Source organism: Hetaerina americana, unplaced genomic scaffold (assembly GCF_022747635.1).
Source record: "Hetaerina americana unplaced genomic scaffold, ioHetAmer1.1.p SCAF_25, whole genome shotgun sequence".
Classification (NCBI taxonomy): Eukaryota; Metazoa; Arthropoda; class Insecta; order Odonata; family Calopterygidae; genus Hetaerina; species Hetaerina americana.
In genome coordinates, this window is record NW_027286819.1 from 651,716 (window position 1) to 676,186 (window position 24,471).

General features: G+C 38.6%; 1 protein-coding gene across 1 annotated transcript in view; it reads right to left on the reverse strand.

Annotated features, from left to right (window-relative positions):
- The window catches only part of Frmd5 (FERM domain containing), a 666,333-nt gene that overhangs the window by 18,640 nt on the left and 623,222 nt on the right, over nt 1-24,471 (reverse strand). The window contains exons 5-10 of the mRNA XM_071586731.1: nt 14,415-14,626; nt 13,376-13,528; nt 13,057-13,071; nt 10,986-11,074; nt 7,400-7,638; nt 2,789-2,968 (exon numbers count right to left, since the gene is read on the reverse strand). Of these exons, the coding sequence (XP_071442832.1) occupies nt 2,789-2,968; nt 7,400-7,638; nt 10,986-11,074; nt 13,057-13,071; nt 13,376-13,528; nt 14,415-14,626 (888 nt within the window). The remainder of the gene's footprint in view (nt 1-2,788; nt 2,969-7,399; nt 7,639-10,985; nt 11,075-13,056; nt 13,072-13,375; nt 13,529-14,414; nt 14,627-24,471) is intronic.

A 24,471-nucleotide genomic window follows, 5' to 3' on the forward strand; every position in this document is an offset into this window, starting at 1 on the left:
GAAAAAGGTGTTCCTCAAGGGTCAGTGTTGGGTCCAACTTTATTTCTCATTTATATAAATGACCTACCCAAAATATTACATATAAATCATCTCGGTAACTGTGTCTTATTTACAGATGATGTGAGCTTTTTGGTGTATCAGAAATCCTTTTAAGATTTGATGACCCTAGGTAAAACCATTATTCAAGACATGGGCATGTGGTGCTATGGGAATAACCTTATTCTCAATGAAACAAAAACTCAGGCCATGAATTTCTTTGCAAAAACCTGCCATTCTGATCAAAGTACTTCTCAGCCTATGTCAAATAACTGTAAAATTATTAACGAGTATACATTTTTGGGAATATATTTAGATAAATACCTGAAATGGGACCTGCACATCACAAATCTAAGTAAAAAATTAAATTCTGTGCACTATCTTCTTTCAATTCTGAAACATACAGTAAGTATGGATGTTTTAGAAACACTCTACTATGGTCTTTTTTATTCTCTTGTATCATACGGTATCATAATCTGGGGAAGTGGGTCATCAACTAAGTTAAATTAAATATTTATTATTCAAAAGGAATTGCTTAGGTCTATGTGCAATAAACCCTATAGAGCCCACTGCAGGCCTCTCTTTCAAAGCCTTGGCATCTTAACAGTCCCTAGTGTTTTTATTTATAATTTGATAATTTTTGTAAAAAAGGACATGCATCTATTCCCATCAAATAATGGCACACACACCTATGGGACTAGGACAAGAAATCATCTGTGTGTAGTGTCTGCCAGCATGACAATGATGTCCAAGGGACCTCGTTCTCTGCGCATCAAAATATTCAACAGGCTTCCCATTAGTTTAAAAAATGAGAAATCACTCTCCATTTTTAAAAATAAGTTATTTATGTACTTAAATGAAAAATGTTTTTACAGTGTGAACGACTACTTCAATCCTGGGTAATTCTGAATTTTATATTGTGTAAATTCTTAATTATGTATGTAGGTGTATTTTATTTTATTTTTCTTTTCTCTGGCTAGTAATCCAGTTACTGTACTTCTTGATGTACCCTATATGATTACATAATTGTATGATATTCTGTACCATACTATGTACTTGTCAATTGGGGAAATAAAATTATTATTATTATTACATGAAATTTAATGGCAAGAGAGAGAACATTTGTCAACATCCCATACCATGTTGTGCTGATACATTTTTCACTCTTCCAAACTGAAATTTATATGATAAAACTTAATAATATAGCGATGAGAGAAAGTTATGCAGCTAAGCACATTAGAGCATAATACAAACTGCCATTCCATCACATGCTAAATTCAAAAGCTCCATTAACATCCAAAAAATTATGAGAATATTGATAGCATATTTAATAATTTTGAGCTCACTTCAGAGGATCAATTGGCACTGTGTGGGTGAATGCTGGTAATTAAATAGTAGAAAAGAAAATATAGATTGTGAAAGTGCTCTAGTTAACTAGGAAAGCTGAGTTATCTGAACATACTTTCTTTGCTCTTTTGCATTCATAACTTAAAACCCAATATACCTTCTGACATACACATGCCCAATATTTCTTAAATATACCTTCTGAAGTTCTCCCTAGCCTACCTTAAATTCAGTAAGCAATCACTATTAGCCAGGTGCTTTGTCCTTTAAGTAGTAAGTTTTAGAATCACATCATATCATCCTAATGTGTGTTTCTTAGATGGTACACACTGATTACGGACATAGATAAGAGGCCATGGACAATCAACAAATCTCTAGATATTTCTTCAACAAAAATAAGCAGAAGAGGAATGGAAACAGTTCAAAGTTGTCAAATGACTGTTTGAAAAGTAAAATGTCATCAAATTTTTATCTTTTAGGGTGAACAATACAGCACATTTTAAATGAATAATTGAATAAATGCCATCACCGGTCAAAAAGTTCACATGCAATTTCACCACTCTTCATCTATGAGGAATAAAAACAGGGGATGCAAACTAGACTTTTGGTGTCCAAATGGGAATGTAAAAAGTCACCAAAATATTGCTAAAGACAGCTTGAAACAAAACAAAACAGAGGGAAATTTAACTGCAACCATTCTGGTATGTTACTAAAAATATGAACACTAAGCAATAGCAATTAAATACTATGTTTTTTGGTGAAAACAAATAACTATGTCGTGCTTGAAAAAAAAGCAATACTTTTAAATCAAAGATAAATGCAAAGATACAGGTGTAAAAACATTAAGAGTGGCCAAAACACAACAGGCACAACCACATTCCCTGATGACATGTAAAGCTTTTGTTTACTTCAGCAGGCTTTTAGCTACCACACATTTTAAACTCTCTGAGCATGGTGAGCTCAAGAGGGTATGAAAGAAAATAAAAAGTCTTGATTGGGTACTTAAGAAGAGTTCTGCGCAATTTGTTGGAAGGGCTGTTCCATTTGATTATGTGTAACTATATAACTATATATATATATATATATATATATATATATATATATATATATATATATATATATATATATATATATATAAAATGCATACATGTGTATATGTATATACATGTGTGTGTATATATATATACACACACACACATATGTATATACATGTACACATACAGACAATTATATGTTTTGTTACCATCCAGGGTGATGTGATGAATCAGCAGGCCCAGGATCACTCAGGTCTTGTGTTCCACTGCAACATTGCCTCTCATTTCTTTATTCTTTTTACTCTGACATATATGCATATGAGCGTATATATATATCTCAACTGTGTCACACTGTTTCAAGCAGTGCCCCTCACCTGGCACCCTGGGCTTCCCTGAAACCTCCTGATCCTCGGCAACTGTTTCCAACAAGGGGAGGTTGCTGTCGGGGCAGTAGGGAGAGAGGAGGGCATCCGCCCCTGAGCACGTAAGGCTGCCGTCCAGGTGGGAGTCGGGGAGTGGAGCAGAGTGGTTGGCGCGTGGGAGGCTACCGTACCCTGGACAGAGAAGAAGGGGGCAAAAGAGTAGAAGCCTCTCTTACGGCTGCTCTCTCTCCCTTATCCGAGACACATACAGAAAAAAACACACTTCCCCCTATCCTCCTCGCTGGATAGACCTGCTTCGAAAAGGAACCTATCCTAAGTGATTGCAGAACTAACCTCAAGTACTAACCATTTGCAAGCGGTACAAAAATATTAGAACACAGCTTGTAGGATATTTTGCAGAAAATGTTCAAAAATGCAAGAGGGGAAGGCAACGTTATCAAAAATGTCATCTAAATTCAAGTTTTGCTTTTCCTTGTTTCCACCTGGGCTGCATCTATTAGATACTTGCTGAATAGTTTCCCTGTGATTTGAGGTCCATATTGCACTGCTCACCTACCTAGCTGTTCATTCACCTACCCTGTGGAGGGATGGCAACGCAACTGAGAGGTTTCATAGGGATTCCATGTATTCCCAGGACCATAGGAAGGGATTTAGTCCACATCCCTATCAAAACACCAATGAACAATCATGGTGTAATGCAGCGAATAAGATTGCTTTGGGGACATTTCTGACTTTCACACTTAATCCAAATCATTCTTGACTGGTTTTCCAGAATCACGCCTGTTTGCCAGCAATGGATATGAAATTAGGGCAGAGAAATGTAAGATTTTCACCGTGGAAAACGTCATCTTTCTAGATTCAGACTCAAAACCAGATCCCTTAATTTCCAGCCAAGAGCAATATCAAGCTAAGCCATTGAGCAAATTGAGTAGTTTCAGGCGCAATGAGGTGGAATTCAAAAATAATAAAGAAAAGATAGAAACATTTTTCCACTAGATAAGTTTAATAGCATGAGTGGGTTTCGATGTTTCATATCATCTTCAGGAAACAAAATTAATTCAAGTTCCATTTTATATACATTTTTGCGTCCCCGGAAGGGGGAGAGGGGGTGAGTGGTTGTGGAAGGAAAGGAGGGGTGGAGGAGGAGAGGATGGTTGGCCAACTAACCAATAGGATGCAAAATACAATGTTTAAAACATGTTGAAGAAAGGGTGCACAAAGTCTCAGAGGTCCACATGGGTGAATCACCAAGCACTTACAGGCAGTGGGAATGGTGTCAGGAAACTGGGGGGGGTGGAGGTGGTGGGAGTCTCTGGAAAAGAGGGAGGGAGGAAGAGAGAGGTTGGCGTAGGATTATGAAGAACAAAGTTTAAAGTTTTGCAAACAGCTATCACAAAGTCTCTGAAGGCCAATTGGGTGAACAAAACAATAGGAAGTATGTCACAGGGCAGGACAGAAGCATTAAAGGAAATTGATGGAAAGGAGGGGGGAGGAAGAGGTGAACTGCATGTCATTAAGGAGGGGGGTTTTCTCCTTAACCCAATAGGCAATTTCAAATTGTTCCATTACGTCTAATTTCCTGCCTTTGCTAAGGACATGTAGCACTTCCAATTGGAAGTCACAGGCATGGTTAGTCACAAGTAAGTGTTTGGCAATCATTGATTTGGTATTCCCTAGGATTGTGCACTTCTCATGTACTTTGATTCGGGTTTATTTTGCTCTCACTTCGTATTTTGCATCCTATTGGTTAGTTGGCCAACCATCCTCTCCTCTCCTCCGCCCCTCCTTTCCCTCCACATCCACGCCTCTTCCTGGGATGCAAAAATGCACATAAAATGGAAATTGAACTCATTTCGTTACCTGAAGATGATATGATGCATTGAAAGCCGCTCATGCTATTAAACTTATCTAGTGGAAAAATTTTTCTATCTTTTCTTTATTAAGCCATAGAGATCTCTGCTTACACTATGCATTCATAAGAGTTTTTAAAGGAAAAAATATGGTCTGATGAACACCTAACCACATATGAAATGCTTCAATGCAAAAATTATTGCACCACAGTCAATGAGGATTAAACCCAACATTAAACATAGAGGTGGCATGCTTTCCTCAGTTTAATCCAAAGATACAGAGCACCTAAGTGCTGAAATGTTGGCTTTACTTCATTCACTGAGATACAATGCAAAAAACTATAATTCATTCCAGGCAATTTATGCCTTGTAATTCATCAGAATATCTCTCTTCCCTGAAAAAGACACCTTAGTAATTTGCAATGTAAGAGAATATCTAGGTAACTTAACTAGATAAAGGGACTTGGGCAGAAAATTGGGTGATCCAGGTTTGAATCCCGGTCATTGTGAAACATTACTACTCTGTGAAATTATCACATTTGTACATATACCAGCAAGACTTCCCGTGAGTTTCTTTTACACCATTTCCCAGAGTTTCTTCACATTGAAGAAGAGTTCAAGAGATGAATTGCTTCAATTTTGTAAGAGGATGGTAGATTTTAAAAAAATAAATCATCTGGATCTCAAGTTTTCTTCTTCCTTGCACAGCAGGGGGGGCTGCATTCATTACATGCCAAATGAATTTCCTATGGTTTGAAGGATAAATTATGCTGTTCACACAGTTAACTTTTATTCACCGCAACTATAGAGATTGGGAAGCACAGGTGATAGGTTTTGAATTGATTCCATGCATTTCATCTCAGTAATATAGGAAGAGGAACGATTTGAACCAAGGCAGTAACAAACAGTCCATGGAGTAGCACATTGAGGACTGGTTCAGGCCAACTTTATTCCTGACTCTCCCATTTATTCCACATAATTTATAATTTGGTCCATATCTACATGTGTATTAATAATTTTATTTCACTTTTCTGCATAGAGTCATACTGTTTCATTAGAAACAAAATGGAAGAAATTTCAATGAAAAATTGGTGTTGTTATGGCACATTAAAATAAGCCATCATGATAATTTAATGCATGCATTTATTTCTTATTTATCAAAATCTATCACATTTGGAGGGATATGTTATTCATATTATTTGTGCCTCTGATATCTTTCCAAGCTTCAGAAATTTTCACAGACAGTGAGTGTGAATTGTATATTGATTTTTTTATTTTCATTCAATATTGTAAATATTTGTTATACCCCAAGGAGAGCATGAAGGGAATGCGTCCTTGTCAATAGGGTCCAGGTCCAAGTCTTATTTCATGCTGAGAGTGTATCTGCCGAAGAACATAGCCATTCAAATATTCTTGAAGTTCTCCTCTCTACTTCAGTTTCTCCTTCTGATGATGAATGAATGATATAAGCATTCTTGACTCCGATACACATTGCTGAACATGACCATTGCAATGATTCTTACATCTGGAGAGATATATTTTCACCTAACTTTTTCTGCTTCTGGTACTCTCAGCAGATATACCAACTTCTTAACCTCTTATGTACAGAGTCCTTGTTGCCTCCTTTACACTAATTTATAGCAATTTTCACCATTGCGGGGCTGGCTTCCAATGGGATACTGATTCAGGTGAGCCAAGTATTTTCAATGTAGGTGTCCAAATGACTTTTCTTTGACCACAATTCATGTGCCCATCTTTCTTGTCCAAGGTGGGAGCCTCACCCTGCAAACTACTAGGTAGAGAGTAGGCAGAAGAAACATGCAGAACAAAAACCCAAAGTAAAATGAACAGCATGACAGCTAAAACTTGCCATACAGAGAAGATGGCCTAATTAACCATCTTGAAAACTCCTGAGAAAGGTTCAGTAATGATGCCTGTTTACAATTTATAATGCTTTTACCATTTCTGTTTTACTAGTGTGCATGGCAAATTGTTCCAAATCTGTTAGAATAAATCCTAAGGCATTTTAAAATGGAAAAATCTAGAGTAAAATCATGCCGTACATTCTCAACTTACACAGTAATCAAAAATACATCTATTTAGCCAATTTTTCTTAAATAATCACAAAGCTTTAAATGTACGTTATTTATTCTATCACCTAAAATTCATGCCAAGAAAGTTTTCTCAGAGTATTATGCCAGTTCTAAACATGTATGTCATTGTCAAAATCATCTATTTAGAACATTTGACCAATGCAAGTCACTTTTTCCAAAAAATCTTTGCACAAGAAGTATTGCCATAAAGACTTCACCTTACCTACAAGAATGTTAATACCAACAAAAGCATATTTATGTTTACTGGCTGGTGGGCAGGTGGACAGAAAAATCCAGAGCACTTAGACGGTTAAAAGAATGACTATGATCAAGAGAGATCACTCAATACAAGCAAACAATAAGCCTTCTGTGACATCAATTGAAAGGATGATTTTTACAACATCAATTTATACACCATAGCTGAAATTACTACAGAAGAGTAGAAAGAATTACTGAGAAATAACCAGGTAACCTACTACAAAGCTGTATTCTAATATGATGAAAATGAAATGCTTATTGAAATAAAATGTAATAAAATGTGACATACCAACAATCAGTATGTGCTTCATTTTAAGCTCTGTGCTTTGGAGTACTGTGATTATTAAAGCAGATAAAAATAGTTACCGAAAATAGAAAGACTAAAAGACAGATGTTCTTACTGATTTCACCAATCTCAGAACCAACTGGTGTTGAGGGCGTTGCTGGGACACTGGAAGCCTTCCTCCGCAAACTGGAGGGTCGATATGAAGTTCGATTGATTGTCGGCTCTTCCCTTCTCAAAGGACCCACGTCTTCAAGTATCTCTTTCTCCACTCGGCCAGAGTATCGAAACTTGGTCCCCCATTGGAAGAAACCACCACCAGTGACCACTGATGGTGCTTCAGAGGATGAAGGCAACCTGATTTTAACAGAAATACATAGCAGTCTCTTTTAGTTTCCAATTCTCCTTTTAAGTGGTCAATCTCTGGTACCTTCAAATGAAAGCACAATCTATTATAATGATGCAAGCACACATCAAGTGAAAAACTTTGGGTCACTATAGAGAGGAATTATCACATGAAATTCAAAGTTTCTTACCTAACTTGGTGAAACTGGTTTATGACGGTCATGCAGCCATGAAACTGAAATCACAGTAAACCATTTACGCATGCAGAATCATCTATCTTTATTTGATGTAACAACAGTAGCAACATCCATTGAATAAGACACGAAGACCCTCAGTTATAAACAAATGTTTCATAAATGCTAAAAATAGTGATGGATTTTAGGTTATGACCATTTCTTGTTGCCATTAATTGGATGCATTTTTCATAATTGCTCACTTATTTTTGTCGTAGTGACAGTTTAATCTTAGTTTAGGTATCTTATACATATCTTAACACTAAGACTGTCTATTTGATGGTTTTCCAAAATTTCCAAAACTTCGTTTTTATCTTAATGCATTTGAGTTCAAAAACTTTCATAGTGATGTGATCAATAGTTAATAAAACATTTTTCCACTTTGCATTTCAGGAGTTTCTAAATATCTACACCAAACAGTAATAGAGACACTGCCATTTCATAGTTCTAAGAATTACGGAAACAATTGGCACATATGATGAAACTACCACACAGGTGCCTATATCTAGGATGAATTTTGTATTACTTCCATTGTAGTACTTCAATGTTGATTTTTCCACGGCTATAAATCTACCTGCCTATAGTATCAATATCATTTGCATTTTCCAGATTTTCACACTTCTCCACAGTTCACATAGGATGTTAATTAGTCGCAAGCCTACATTTTGATAGATAACAGAATTTCCTTACTTTTGTGTGCATTCATCTTCTTCTGCTACTCTCTGCCCCTGATTCAAAGAGCAGCCACTTAACCACACTCAAGTTAACTGAATGATACATACTTGGAATGAATTTGATCAAAAAAATACTTTGGATTGGGCATGCAGTGAAGGGCCAAGGAAAGAGTGACATAAAAAGGGATTAAAAGAAATATTTTATGTCCTTGGCCTCCACTTTCAACAAATTTATTTTTTCTTTAATTTTCAGAAAATCAACTAGCCTCAAAAATAACAGCTAGTTTCTCTAACTCTTCCATATTTTTCTCCTTGATGGTATGGACCTCCTTTGCACTAATATTGTATCACATCTGGCCAGGAAATTTATATCAGAGGAGTAATTTGCATAATTAGAGGCACACTCCTTCATTTGGGCCGGAATGACACGGAAACCAAATCAAGTCACTAATAGCACATTCTGATTTAAAAAAAAAACATGAAACAAATAATGAGGGGGTACTATGACTGCTGCCAAACACATATCATATCAATGCTAGTGAGAGATGGGGCAAAACCTCAGATATGCTCCAAATAAATTTGCACTTTAGTTCCAAATATTTGCACTTTGTTGAAGTGCATTTAAGTTAATTTATTATTTTGCAGATAGAATAACATACTGATGTAGCACTTTCATTTCTCAAAGGCATGGTTCACTGTACTGCCTAAGCCTACCAGCTTTAAATGCTGCCAAAACTTACGGCATCACTCAGTCTTGGATTTAGTACATGCTAAGACTACAATCTGCCAAATAATGTGCAGAAAAATGGTTTTAAATTGGAGCTCACAACATCAACAGTGTTATTCCCTTATATCGTAATGATTCAGAATGACAAGAGAGTAGCAATTGATTAATAAATTGAAGTTCTATGGAAGCAATTAGTTTTCATGTAACTCATAGTTCAGGTTATATTGTATGTTATACACAGGTTATATTATCTTCCAACTCTTGACTGTAATTTGCTCATTTATTAAGTAATATTTATGTTGATTTACATAACTGAAGGAATTATTTGGCTGCAAAAAATCTATTTCTTTTTGTGAGTAAGTCCCATTTAAGTTGTTTCAATGTGTAATCAACTTCCAATCTAAGCCAGCTGTTGATGGGGCTGTGATAAATAAAATTAACAGAGAAAGCTCTTCAAACTGACTTCCAATACTCTGTACAAATGTACGATTTATACTATATTTATGATCCCTGAAATATGCACCATTTTGGATGGCTTAGGGAATGAAATTTTTCCCTAAGAAATCGCAAAAAATTAGCAGCTTGTCTTACATGCAGAGCTGAGGCAATTGGTAGTCAATTTGTTCCCTGGCAGCACTCATGTGTAGCCTGAACCCTTTTTATTTACTGAAATACCTGCCATTACTATTGTTATTCTATACAAGTGACACATTGCCCATCATATCTATGTATATATTGCCCCGCCATACTACCTGGAAACCCTGAGGGATGGAATTTTGGTAGTGAGGTCAGTAAACACAGGAGGTCACCCTGAAGTGTGGGATCACCAAAGTGAGATTGCTTTGTAGAATCACCCCTGGAGCAGTGTGGGCACTCTAGAAATGCATCTCCTTCCCATGCTGCACTTGGCTAGGATGCACTTGATGTTCATTGTCAGTCAACCTTTGACTCCAATATGCATGATGCCCACAATAAATGCAATCACCTTCACAGAAGTACATCTGTTTAGGTTCAAACAGCAGATATTTTACCCCTCTTCCCATATCTCATTTGCATAACTATTCATTCCAATTGGGGCTGAAAACTCAATTCTGAACATGGTAGGTGGTGGCCAATGCAAATGACACCAGATCAGGTCACCATTAGTTGCCCTCTACTTGGAAAGATAGGGCTCTGCCCCCTTTTCTTTATTCTCCAGAGTGGCAGACCCAATACCATCATGGGTATAGGGGAGATGAGGTAATGAATCAATGCCACAATGGATCACCATGCAACTCACAGATGGCAACTTCACCACAGAGGACATATCAGACGCACAAGAATGTGCGGTTTGGTATGGAAACTGAGGCCTAGCAGGAGCTCACCAAGGTCTTCATTGGGAAAATTGGGCAATTGGGAAAAGGAAGCTCCACACTTCAAAATAATTCTGATTTTAGGGGAGAAAAAGACACGAGCCTAATTACAGGGGCAACTACAACACATTACCTACTATTCACATTCAAAATTCACATGAGATTAAATAAAAAGGTTAACTGAACAACTCTTTTTAAGTGGAGACTCAACTATGGGTGTTTACGATCTTTTAACTATTAGAGGCACACTCTGTTAATATAGGTATTGATTTTTCTCAGTGAGTGCAAAAGTTTTACATGCTGTAATATAGTCTTATATACTGATCGAGTTAAATATTTTCGACATAAATTAGTATTTCCCACAATAACTTACGTAAAAAATAACATCTGCTCTACAGCACAGCGCCAAACATGTCTACAGGCTGCACCAGTGGGGCACTTAAAACCAACTGTGTGCTTTTTCTGAAACAAAATCTAAATGTTAACTAACTGAATAATTCTGAGGCAATAATTCAATTATCAAAATGGTAACATTTCATGTCATTCCAGACACACTTGAGGAGCTACTTACTGCAAGAACAGTGAGGCTAAACTAAGGCATACTATGCAATGGGTAGGGTGCAATAGGTGAGCCTATATACTTAACTGTGCATAGACCAAATAAGATATGCTATAGTTAGCCTTATACAATCACCCACAATGATTAAATAAAGCTCCATTACTCAGGGGCAATGAACTAATTCACCCTAATTAATTGTTTATATCCCTTAAATAAATGCATTTCATGAAATCAAACCTATGATAAAATTGAGAAGGCTGAGGATTGTAACTAGACATGAAATAATAGCAATATACATATAATTACAATATATAGTGCAATATAGCAATGTAATATATACATTACATATAATAATAGCAATACACTTAGATCTCCAAAAGGTTACTCACTTTATAGAAAATGCTGAGACAAAACTGAATCAATTTCTGAGGCAATCAGGATACTTGCATGACATGCTACTTTAGAAAACAGACTAAAATGTTCAATGCTAAGAGTTATTTATAGTTGTATCTATTCATAGATAAGTAGAATTTCCATCTCAGCACTTTTATCCAGTTATCACTTACACCATTTTATTGATTCACTTGACCATTGTATTTGCATGATCTGGTGCTTCTAAAACTTTACTTTATCCAATGCAGCAATGCCTTTTTTTCTCTCTGTATTTGAACTGTAAGAGTGCTCTAAATGACAAATATTGCAATACTGTGAAAGGATATAATCAGAACTTCCAAGCCCTTATTACTTTATTTAAAAATAAAGACTTCACTAGATGTGTTCATTTAATTATAGAGTTAAATGTTTCAATAGCTTTCCAACCTTTTTCACTTGGAACCCTACACCATAAGTTCCAGCCAAAAGGTTTTTACGACACCACTGGTGTGGCCTCAACAACAGGCAGCTTTCCAGGAGAGAATTAAACCTTAATGGTTAACGGAAGTATGAAAAAAATCATCACTTATATATTAGAATGAGTCTATGGATTTTGCTGAATGATTGCTGTAATTAATGGTCTGAATTTGGTGCTAAAAATGTTTGGCTCAAATTGCTAACATTTTGCTATATTGTGCCATTTGAACATCCCATTCTGTTCACACAGAGTAGTTACAAAAAATACTTCTACACAGGGTCACTCATCTTCAATATTAATTTTGAATCACATGTAACTGTTGGAGATACTTTTTAAAAGCTATTTGGATATCAATAAAAAAAATCTTTTTTTGTCTGTAGCTATTCCATTACTGCTTCAGTTACTGTCATTATTTTATTTCTCAATTCAATCCTTGGCTATCTCCTTTTTAGTGGAATTTTTCTCCATAAGAAACATTTGTCAAAGAGACATTGGCATGGAATGCATGACTTAATTGGGAGGTGCATCTCATTGCCTCAAACTGAATTCATTATGCAAGAAAGTAGGAATCGAGGGGATTGCATCAGGTTTATAACCAAGCACTCATATGTTAGGCAGAGAACATATTAAGTATTGCATCCTAGAATATGCACTTCACACAGGCAAATGCATGCAAATCTCAGAAATGAAGCAAAGACCCAGGTGACGATGAAGATGAACAGGGTGCACCAAGAGACAGGGGAATGGGTGGGGGATGCAACAGGGGAAGGGAGGACGGAGAGCCTCTAGGGGAAGATCAAAGGGATGTCTTTGGGTGAAATGAGGGTGGATGAGAGAAAGAAGAGCTAATAGGCCAGAAAGAGAATCATCATTGGATTGGGAAGAACAGAGAGAGGCATTCAACTAATCTTTGGATCAAAGCACTATTTCAATGATGACCCCAAATACAAAAAGAGCCAGTGCCTTCACATTGCTCTGATGATGAAATGAATAATATTTAAAACATGATTCACCGAATTGGAAAAAGCTCCTCACCTTAGTTCTCGGATCCTGTGATGCAAGCATGCAGAATGAAAAAAACCCACAGAAAATATAATTAATTTCATTGTATTAAAAACTAAAATGCAATAAAATATAATTCAACAGCAATTATATTAATATACCATCTATATTATCACGATGCAAACAGAAAAGGTTTGAACTGAACCCTTGAATTTCTTTCAAACACTTTTGGGTTAGATAAAATTTCATTTTGACATTAAAAAATATCACTGTTTCAATTGATTAAACATTTGATGACTCAAACAAACCAACTCACACACACATCTGAAGTACATTCAAGGAGCAGACCAACCTCGTTAAAAGTTAGATGAATAATGAACATCTTCCCTTCGTAATTAATTTTCTGGACTTCATTCCACCTGAAGTGGTGTGTCTTCCGGCTGCCTTGGAATGTTAAGATACCACAGTGGTTGATACCGAGATACAGCTGGTTCCCTTTATGATCCTGCAAGGGCAAGAGGGATTTTCTGCATGTTAATGCAGAGCTGATCGAGGAGGGGGGCCACGGGGCTTCTGTAAAGCTCAACTCTGAAGCAAAACATTCAACATATTTAAATCATTGCGGAGAAATATTTTACCATTTTTTGACATAAAATCAATTACTTACTAACATGTGCACAATCACAGCAACAACCAATCAAATGGTGACATTTAGGAAGTTAATAGGCTAAGGATATCAATCAAAAGAGCATAAGAAATGTTGGTAGAAACTATTTGTTACAAGTAAAGAGAAAAATGGTATTTTAACTGTTTCAAAGAAGAAAAACATTCAAACTTGTAGCAAAGTTATTTATTTTCAAGATAAATATATTAACTGTACTTAAAAGTTCAAATTATAGTGAATTATTGGATAATTTAATGAGAAATGAGATCTACCGTTCTCATTAATATTTAGCTATAAAAACTCTTGAGCTAAACTAAATGTTAAATTTTTACCATTTAAGCATAAATGTGTTTTTTTGTTAATTCCCAGGAACTATTTTTACCTTTGAAATCTTTAATATTTCATGTAAATAGTTGTAAATAGCACAGTGTCACACTTACTGTCCATAAAAAATATGCAAACCCCAATCAACTTAAGCCTCCAGGCAAGCCATGGAACTTATTTCATAAAATCACTTAAAAATTTCAAAAGGAGTGCAAAAACGATATTATTTATATAAATCAGGGGTGGAATATAGGACATTTTTTTCAATTCGCGTAGAACTGTGGCGCCTCTATCCTCCTGGTGGGGAGTGACTCCACCCTGGCGCCTCCACCCCCCTGATATGTATCCACCCGTGGGAGAGTGGCGGGGGAGAGAGGGGAGGGGGAGGTGGCGTCCTCCGGACCTTGACTGGGTGCGGATCGACGCCGTAGGTGTCCAGGGTGTAGGCCTTCTTGAGGAAGGCCGTCTCCATGGCGGACGGTGGTTGGCCCTTGAGCTGCATCTGGTGGATCTCCACGATCTTTTCCTCGATCTTCGGCGTCTGCTTGAGCAGGAGTTTGTGCTCGCTGACGTAGCCCTCGGTGTGCTCATCCGGGTCGAAGTCCCCCAACTCGGCTGGAAGCGAAAAGGGAGGGAGGGAGAGAGAGTCAAGGGGCGCTGCCCGCCCTGCTCCTGCGCCAATGTTGAGCGAGCCACTGATTACAGTGCTCGATCAACATTGCGCCATTGCGCCGCCATTGTCGGCCCAACGAAGTTGGTAGATGTCGGCTGACAATTAATGAAATTGCTACGCTGCCCAATCACAGACAAGTAAAATGATTTACAGAAAAATATAAGGAAGTAGAGCCGTTAGAGATTTAATTAATTAATCGTTTTCGCCAAAGGCATACACATGGTAGCCGAGCAGCTCCCGCTAGGGTGTATGGCAGGGGGTGATGACACACCAGACTACTTTTGACGCAAAATATTATCCCGCCCCCTAGCAAAGTGGAATTAAGTTATTCTTATCCATTATCGTTCGTGAGAAAAATTACATCTTCAATCTATCTGTTCTACACTTAATCTCTCTAATTTCATTTAGATAATTTCTCCTACTGTACTACGATGGGGCTAATAATACATTTTAAACATCATAGGTAAACAGACCTTCCAAATTATGCAAGAGATTCAATCTGCAATTTAACCTTCACTCCGTGAGTGATTCCCAAACTAGCTCCTTTAATAGTTTTGATACGCTACTGTGTTTTACGAATATAGCTCCGGTAGGACATATATTTCGGCAATCAATCCAACTTCATGAGGATCCCTAATACTAACAGCATATTGTAAATGTGTTCCACCCACGAGAGGTCGTGAGTGAGGTTAACGCCTACGTGTTTAATCAGGTTCACACTTTCTATTTCGGAATTCCTGATGTAGTAGGAGTCCGGGAGGGAGTCGCTCTTTTTCCAAAAATTCATCACTACGCACTTTTTAAAGTTTAATTCTAACAGAGATGTCTGTAAATCACTATATATTCGGAAAATAAACGTACATTAGAGACAACCACGGAGTTTAGATCCGCACCACATTAATGGCAGCTTGTGGTGATTACGCCATAGATAGATCGGGTGTTTTTGAATGACTCAAGTAATTTCGTGAGGGTAGAGAAGATGTTGAGGACGCCGAACGTTCAGGACGCCCTTCGACCTCATAAAGTGTCGAAAGTCTTGCAAAAGTGAAGTCTTTGCTGGACAGGGATCGCGGATGAAGTATCCGCATAGTTACTGATGAACTTGGCATCCACAAAAGTGATGTACATCGACTTGCGATCGAAAACATGAGCATGAGAAAGGTGTGTGCGAAGTTGGTGCGACAAGTGCTCTCGGACGAACAAAAGGAAACTCGCACGCGGATCCGCCAAGAGCTTCTCGACCATGCCTCATTCTCCCAACAGCCCTGGTATTGCCCCACAATGCTTCATCCTCTTCCCCGGCCTAAAATCCGCGCTGAAAGGTCGTCACCACAACTTGGCGGAAGCGTTACAACAGGCCGTGACGAGGGAGCTTGGCAGCATTCCGGATGCCGTCTTCTAGGGGCCGTACGAGGCGTGGAAAACCTGCTGTCAGTGGTGTTTCGACGTACTAGGGGGCTGCTTCGAAGACTTTTGAGTGAATGTATCGATTCTGGCAGTAAATTTTCTTTAATCGACTCAGTCCTACTGATTTTGGGACAGATATTGTATTCATCTTATTGTGGGTGGCTAATTGCAGAACCGCAGGATACGAAAAGGGGTTCGGGGTAAGGGAGACATGTTAGGGATTCCTGGGACGAAGGAAAACGAGGAAGGACCCTGGAAATGAGAGAAGACGAGCAGCGGCTAAGATGAGAACCTGACGGAGTGGCGAGAAGCCATTAGGAGGCTTCTGAAGAAGCGAAGAGTTTGGATAAAAGGAGGAGAGGACGCAGGCTATTTGTCATCGTAACATCGGTAATCGTTACGGTACTGAAGAAGTATACTAACATGATGCAATGGCTATTTTTGCAATGTAAGATTTGTGACAAATTGAATTATTTTCTATGTGATCTGTTTGTTACATGTATGTGTATACCAAAAATTTAAAGATGTGGATTAAGGAAACCTCTCGGCAATGCCAATGGTTGGTACTTAGGTCAAGAGCCAAGGCAAAAGGGAAGAGGTCAAGGGCCGCTGCGTCTATCACATGGTTAGGTGGAATTAAGAGGTGACTCGTGCGCTCAATTTGTTCCATGCCGAGGTATCAGCGCCTCCCACATGACCGGAAAGGTAGAGTCTCAGCTATTTCCATTGCAATCAGTCGACTATTCAATGCGATCAATGAAGGCCATGACCACAAATCAAAAGATGAATGTTCACCAAGGACTTTTATTTAATACTCTTGTGGGTTGCGATGATGGATAAAAGGTTGGCACAAACGTCATCATTTAATGTCACTAAATAATATACGAGAACGATGAGAGAAGAACACAAAATTGGATCATTAGAACCGCCGTTTCTCACATTTAAAGGTGTCAAAGTACCAAGAATAATATTATGATAAATGAACAATGGGACAATATGTGATCCAAGGTCAGGATGTGGCCGCAATAATATACAAAATGGTGCAAGAGAAGAAGACAGCGTATTGAATATGACGCGTCCAAATGGGAGAAATATGAGAAAGTAGGAATGCATTTCTTCATCGGCGAAATAAAAAGAATAGTCTCTATGTGCTGATTGCAGGGGTATGAATTTGTTAGATAGAATTCACGTATCGATATTCAATTCTATCACAATAAAAAATTGGCGTTTTCGATACTAGTAAGAAAGTTTGAAAATTATTTTAAACCCAGTCATGAGTTCATCAGAATCCTCGGGTAAGTGACCATAAAAATGGTCAGTTATTTGAGGATGTTAAAGACGTATTATAGGCCCCCACTTGTAATGGTAGATGAGATCACCTACGCAAAATCAGGGAGATTTATTGTAGAGCGGATAATTTGAAATGACGTATTTTCCTCGAACCATTAGAGATTAAAGTAGATATGACAGCAACTACGTAGTAGGTAATTAGAATTGGCAGTCTATATTTTTTGCCGATATCCTGCATATTTCCTACAGAATGTTATTCTTTTTATTTAATAGACGCATCTTTTCAACAGTTCTACAGCATGGTTTGAATATACATATCCTGTAAATGAATATTGTTGGATGTAAATTCTTTTCATCCGTGTAATTAAAAATTATCGAGTGCATGATACAACTAATATTTGTGCAGAGGGAACATGATTTGATTTTGCTTGTGGTTTTATTCTATTTTACGGGTGGGTGGCGACCTATCACCCCCCGCCACACGTCCTCAGGGCGTCTTGCGGGGTATTATGTAGATTTAGATAGATGACATTCGATGAATATCACAAAACTAATAAAAATATCTAACATTTCATTTTAACCCAGCTATTTCGTGTTTTCAAACTAATACTGAGCTTTCAAAGTGCTAAGTAACCTTTGGCAGAACCGCTGTTATCGAAAAAATAGCTCATGGTTATTATAATTTAAATTATATTGAGCATACTGCTCACTTATGAAAAAAAATTCATAATAAACGCGCTCTTTAGTGTTCGCCAAAACTTTCATTTTCCCTGCGTTATCGTAATTTAGCTGAAAGCTACATAGTAGTCTTATTCTAGACTGTACTCTTTATTATAATTATCTACATCAAGGTAGAAGCCTTACGGCCAGACTCCGGTCTTTACATGTCGCGGTGGAAAAACATTTCTTTCTATTTTCCCCGAAAACTTTGAGTGACATAACGAGAATATTATCTCCTCCATATTTCTTCTTCTTCCCCGCTTTCAATTCACGGAGCCCTTTTCCCACCCCGCAGACATTCATGAACATAAGTTCTTCCCGGCAATGTCCGATTCCCTGACTACACCTGAGCTTCCGGGCTATTTGACATAAAGGTCCTATTCATGTTCTCACCACTTCCTTTGACCGTCTTTCGCTTCCATCAGAAACTTCCGCGTCTTATCTCTTAGAGATGCTGTTTAACCTTATTCCCATTCACCCTTTCATTTAGCTCATTCTTAGCTCTGTTTCTTTCCTCCGGCCAATCGCTTCTTCTCACTATTCCTAAGAAGGCCCCCTCCACTCCTCTCCTCATTCCATCGTGCCCCCACGACGCATGTTGACTCGTTCTCCTTATCATCCTGCATTAATCTTCCCCGTGATTTAAGGCGCTTTCCTTAGCACTTTCTTTTAAGAGGCTTTCTGCCATTTCCTAGGCAGTTCTCTCCCTTCATTTTTAAGATCTCCTTACATAACCCCAGCTGAAACCACCTATTTTTTGTTTCCTCCAGCGTAACTGTTTGGAATTCGCAAAACATATTGAAATGAAATAATTGACTTTGCGATTCCACACACTTCATTTAAAAACAAGACCCAGGTTTCGACGTTGAACGTCATCATCAGGTGGTCCTCATTGAAGCAAACTTGGTATATATACCTTCTGATTGAGGGAGGGGGTTGGTGAGAGATGGAGGGAGGTTGGAGGGGTGAAAAAGGTTACGATGTAGCCGGGAAGAAAAGAGAATTACATCTTTCGGTGTCAATCGTTGACTTGGAAGAGTGGTAGGTAGGTCTAGGAGTGGGGAGTGGGAAGGATACAAAATTTCGTTGGCTAGTTCATCCTTGCAACGGACGCATTTCAAAATTTCCAACTTATCCAAAGAATCGACCCTTTAACCTTTCAATATGAAAAATTTTAGTCACAAAGTCCATATTAACTGCATTACTTCCTAAAATTCTAAGCAAACCTATACATAATTGATTCAATTCTTCTCTGCTGCAAACTACTCGGTGCGAATCGAACGAACCGAACCACCTTTTATCTTTGAAATCTAGCAGAAGTCGTTCCCAACCCATCGAGTATCTACGAATTGTTTCAATCTTGTCTGGTTTCAGGTATTTTTTATTTTTTTGTGTGATTTACAGGTTTATCATAGTAAGGATATTTTAGAGTGTGGGGGTATGTGAAGGGCGATTTTAGGTATTTTATGGACGCTGGGTAAGCTATAATCATATTCCCATAGATTAGCAATGAGAGGTACATGCAGGTTCATACAGGGAGGTTCTCCTTATCATCCAGTACATGGCAGTGTGTCAGCGAATATTCGTGTTAATTCTTTAAGTGCCTGTAGGATTGGTTTTATGTTGAGATCTGTCCAGATATTTTCATTTCTAACGAACCATGGTGCGCCTAATAATTTACGAATAATTTTATTTTCCGTGGTCTGAATCTTCTGAAGATGGGTTTTAGCTGCATGAAGCCAAGCTGGGGATGCATATGAGATGAGGGGGCGGATCACACTCTTATAGAGTAATAATTTTGTTGCAATGGATAGCGGAGATCTGGGTTTTAGTAAAGGATGTAGCGAATGTGCTGCCGCCTAGGCGGTTGCAGTGACTGTGTTTATATGAGTTGCCCAAGTCAGTCTTTTGTCAAAGATCACCCCTGGGAATTTGGCATTGCTGGATATTTTGATGGGGGTGGTGCCGTAAGGGACCGTCTTATCGAGGTTTGCTCCTTGGGCGATTATGTCGTCTATGTACAGAAGCAAATGGGTACCGGGGATCGAAGGGATGTCGTTAATGAATAGGTCGAAAAGAGTTGGCGAAACGATGGCACCTTGTGGCATGCCGGAGGTAATGGGTTTGAGATCAGAGGAAACGGAGTTGATGGATACGAAAAATGATCTGTCATGGGAGAAGGATTGAATAATTTTGGTAAGGGATGGGTAACTGTTGTAGTTTGTGAATGAGGCCTATTGTCCGAAACCGGCCAAACGCTGCTTCGATGTCCAGAAACACAGCGTGGGTGATGTGTTTTGCGTTGAAACCAGATGTGATCAGTTCGGCTAGCCTAATGATTTGATGGGTGGTGGAGGTCTTTTGTCTGAATCCTGTCCGGTCCGGCCGGATAAGGGGGTGTGTTAGGAGAATGGAGGCAAGGCAGTCATGAATGGCGGATTCAAATAGCTCACCGAGGGTAGAGAGGAGACTGATAGGTCTGTGGAAGGAGGCAAGACATTTCGGCTTTAGGGGTTTGGGAAGTAGAATTACTTTGGCTATTTTCCAGGGTTTTGGGAAATAAGCCATTAAGTGGAGTTGGTTGAAATAGTGGGAAGGAAGTTAATGAGAGAATTTGGAAGGTTTTTCAGAATATTATTATTCATACACGTACTATTCAAATTTGATACTAAAATCTATTCTGCATTCGAACTCCCCGGATTTGTTGCATTCGAAACACGGAATATTTTAGGAAATGGTAAATGCAGTTAATGGCGAAAAGGAAACGAAAAAAAGGTTTTGAATACAACGAATCCGGGGAGTTCGAATGAAGAATAGATTTTAGTACCGAATTTGAATAGTACATGTTTAAATGGGAATTCCTCGCAATGGAATTTTATCAAGACAGAAAACATTATATAAAATCGTTTATGGTGACTTAATCGATCATATACGAAATAAAACCTGACGGGATGTTTTTTTAAACATTTATCGGAGCGATAACGAAAGATTTCCATTTTTCTATCCATCCGCCAATAATTGATGCTTCAGGATGCAAGAAGAATTTAAGATACCATTACTTACGATTACCAGTCACTCAGTCTTACCCCACAAATGGGACCTTGGGACTACTCCGGTGGGGCTTTGGTTATTGCCCGGAATTTCCGCGGGGAAATGGAAAATGTTAATGCGCATATATATATATATATATATATATATATATATATATATATATATATATATATATATATGCGGTTACGTGAAATTCATTACAATTGAATTTTTTTTTTTTTAAGGTTATCTACCGGTTAAGGTAGGTTTTTCGATGGACACAACTACCAAACAAATATTTTGTGACTACTAACAAAACACAACCCTAAATTCTACTCTACACCAGGTCCCTCTTCATCTCTGAGTACTTTCTTCCTCCCTTCATCCCGTCCAACATCCCTATCCTGTTCCTTCCCTTTCCTCTTTTGCCCAACATTCTACCCTCTATCACAGTCTTCAACATCCCGCTGCCGGTCAAAACCCCCTTCACCCACTTTTCCTGCCTCCATTAGATTTCTCCCAAAAACCCCTCTTTTCTCCGACCATACCAAGTACTTCCTCATTTGTTTTCTTCTCTGTCCATTTCACCTTCTCCATTCTTCTCCACACCCACATTTCAAAAGCCTCCAATCTAAGTCTATCCTCCTGCTTCAATGACCACGTTTCCGCGCCGTACATAGCTACGCTCGATATCAAAGTTTTTACGAGTCTTTTCTTAACATCCTCACTCAACGTCCCTCTCATCAACTCCCTCCTCCTTGTGAAAGCCTCTTTGCCTAGCGCAATTCTTCTCCTTACGTCCCTACTACTTTGACCGTGTTGGTCCAAAATACTTCCGAGATACGTAAACTGTTCTACCTGCTCCAGTTTTTGCCATCCTATTTTAATGTTTAGCTTAGCCTTTTTCTTTTTAGAAAATCGCATTACCTTTGTTTTATTAATATTGATTCTCATCCCATACCTGTGGCACTGAATTTCCAATTCACTAAGCAATGCTTGCAACCCCTTGGCTGACTGACAAACTAAAGCTTGGTCATCATCAAACCTAACTGATTTTACGAATTCCCCGCCCACTTTCATTCCTATCTCCAGTTCTTCCCATGCATCTTCAATCAATCCTCCACATATACTTTGAAAAGCAACGGTGATAATGGGCAACCCTGGCTTACACCTCTTCCTAACACTGCCCATCCGGACTCCCCGTTCCCCACCCTCGCCCGAGTAGTGTGAGACATGTACAGGGGTCGGATTAGCCTCCTTTCCCTCCAATCTATTCCTATTTTCTGCAATATACTCATTAGTGTTTCCCAATGCACTCTATCAAACGCTTTTTCGAAATCTACGAAACAGGCAAATACCTCCTGGTTGTGTTCTATATTCCTCTCGATTAATCATTTCATTACTGCAATGGCATCACGCGTACCTCTCCCCTTCCTAAACCCAAACTGATCATCCCCTAAGTAATCATTTGCCCTACTCTCTATCCGTTTGTTTATGATCCTGAGAACAACTTTAGCTGCGTGGGATATCAAACTAATTGTCCTATAGTCCTCACATGACGTGGCCTTTACCTTTTTCGGAATCGGAACTAAAACTGCTCTCACAAAGTCTTCCGGCCAGATTCCCTCCTCATAAATGCTACGGATCAGCCCATATAGCCTCTTCCTCCCACATTTTCCTAAGCATTTTAAAAGTTCCACGGGAATGTTATCTACCCCCACGGCCTTATTTAGTTTCATCTCCCTTAATGCCCTTTCTATCTCATTGTCTAGTATGCCTGGACCTAAGCTGTCTTCCTCTACGTCATTTTCTTTTTCAATGTCTAACTGTGTTGGTCTGAGTTCTTTACTATACAGTTCTTCTATATACTCCTTCCATCTCTCTTGGATCTTTCCTGCGTCAACTATTACCTTACCCGCCTTATCTCTAACTATTAGCATAGCTCTTCCTTTCTTACTTCCCGATAACGATTTAACTTTGCTGTACAGCGCACCGATTTCGCCCTTCCTCTGGAGACTTTCCATATCCTCGCACTGCGTCTTCCACCATGCGTCTTTTGCCTTATTTGTTGCCCGCCTCAATTTATTGTTCAATTCTTTGTACTTCATTTTGCCTAATTCTGTATTTATATTCTTCCATTTTCGCCGCTCATCCATCTTTGTAATCATCTCATCCGTGATCCATGGTTTCCTAGTCCTTTTAGCGTTAACGGTTCCAATAGTGTCTTTTGCGGCTTTAGACAACCCTTTTTTGATCATTTCCCATTCTTCTTCGATAGTAATAAGCCCTTTACCATCCTCCATTATTTTCTCTACCGCCTGTTTGTATTCCTTCCTTTTCAACCCATTTAATGCTTCTACATTCCATTTTCTAACTCGCCGCCCCTGCCTTATCTTTTTGAAACGTACGCTACATTTCATAACAACTAAATTGTGGTCTGAGTCCGCATCCGCTCCCAGAAAGCTGTGGGAATTTATCACACTATTCCTAAACCTGTGTCTAACCAGGATATAATCTAGCTGATATCTTCCTGTGTCACCTGGCATTTCCATGTATACCTGCGTCTTTTGTGGTGTCTAAACCAAGTGTTGGTGATGACTAACCCCTGTCTCCTGCAGAACTCAACTGCTTTCTCCCCGCGGTCATTCCTCGTGCCTAAACCATAGTCGCCCACCTCATCACCATCTCTTCCTTCGGCTACCGTCGCATTCATATCCCCCATCACTATCAAATGTTTCCCTGCTGGAACACACGCGATCATGTCCTCTAACTGATCGTATATCTTATCGACCTCTTCTTCCTTATGGTTGCTCGGTGGCATGTATACCTGAATAATAACTAAGTTCGTCGGTTCTGCTTTTATCTCCACTAGTAGTATTCTATCCGTTACCTGCTCTATGTTGACTACGCTTCTTCCTACCTCTTCATTTAATACTATGGCAACCCCTCGTTGGCTCTCGTCCCCACCGCTGTATATTATTCTATACTTATCACTCCAGTAATCCCCGCTATCTTTCCATCTCACCTCGCATAGACCTAAAATATCTATATTTCCCCTTTCCATCTCTCGCTTAACATTCTCCAATTTCCCTGTCCTCATCATTGTCCTAACATTCCACGTTCCTATTCTAACTAATTTTGTCTTCTTCTCCTGCGTCTTCTGTCCTGCTGCTGCTGGTTTACAATTGAATTAATGATGTGATTTTATTCAAAACAAAATTTCAAAAAGTTGATCCGGGAATAATCCATTCCAATCTCTTTTCCCTCACTATGGATTTCACTGCATATGGAAAGAATTGATGTGAATTCACTCATGGATGGCGGAAGGCAAACGTAAACA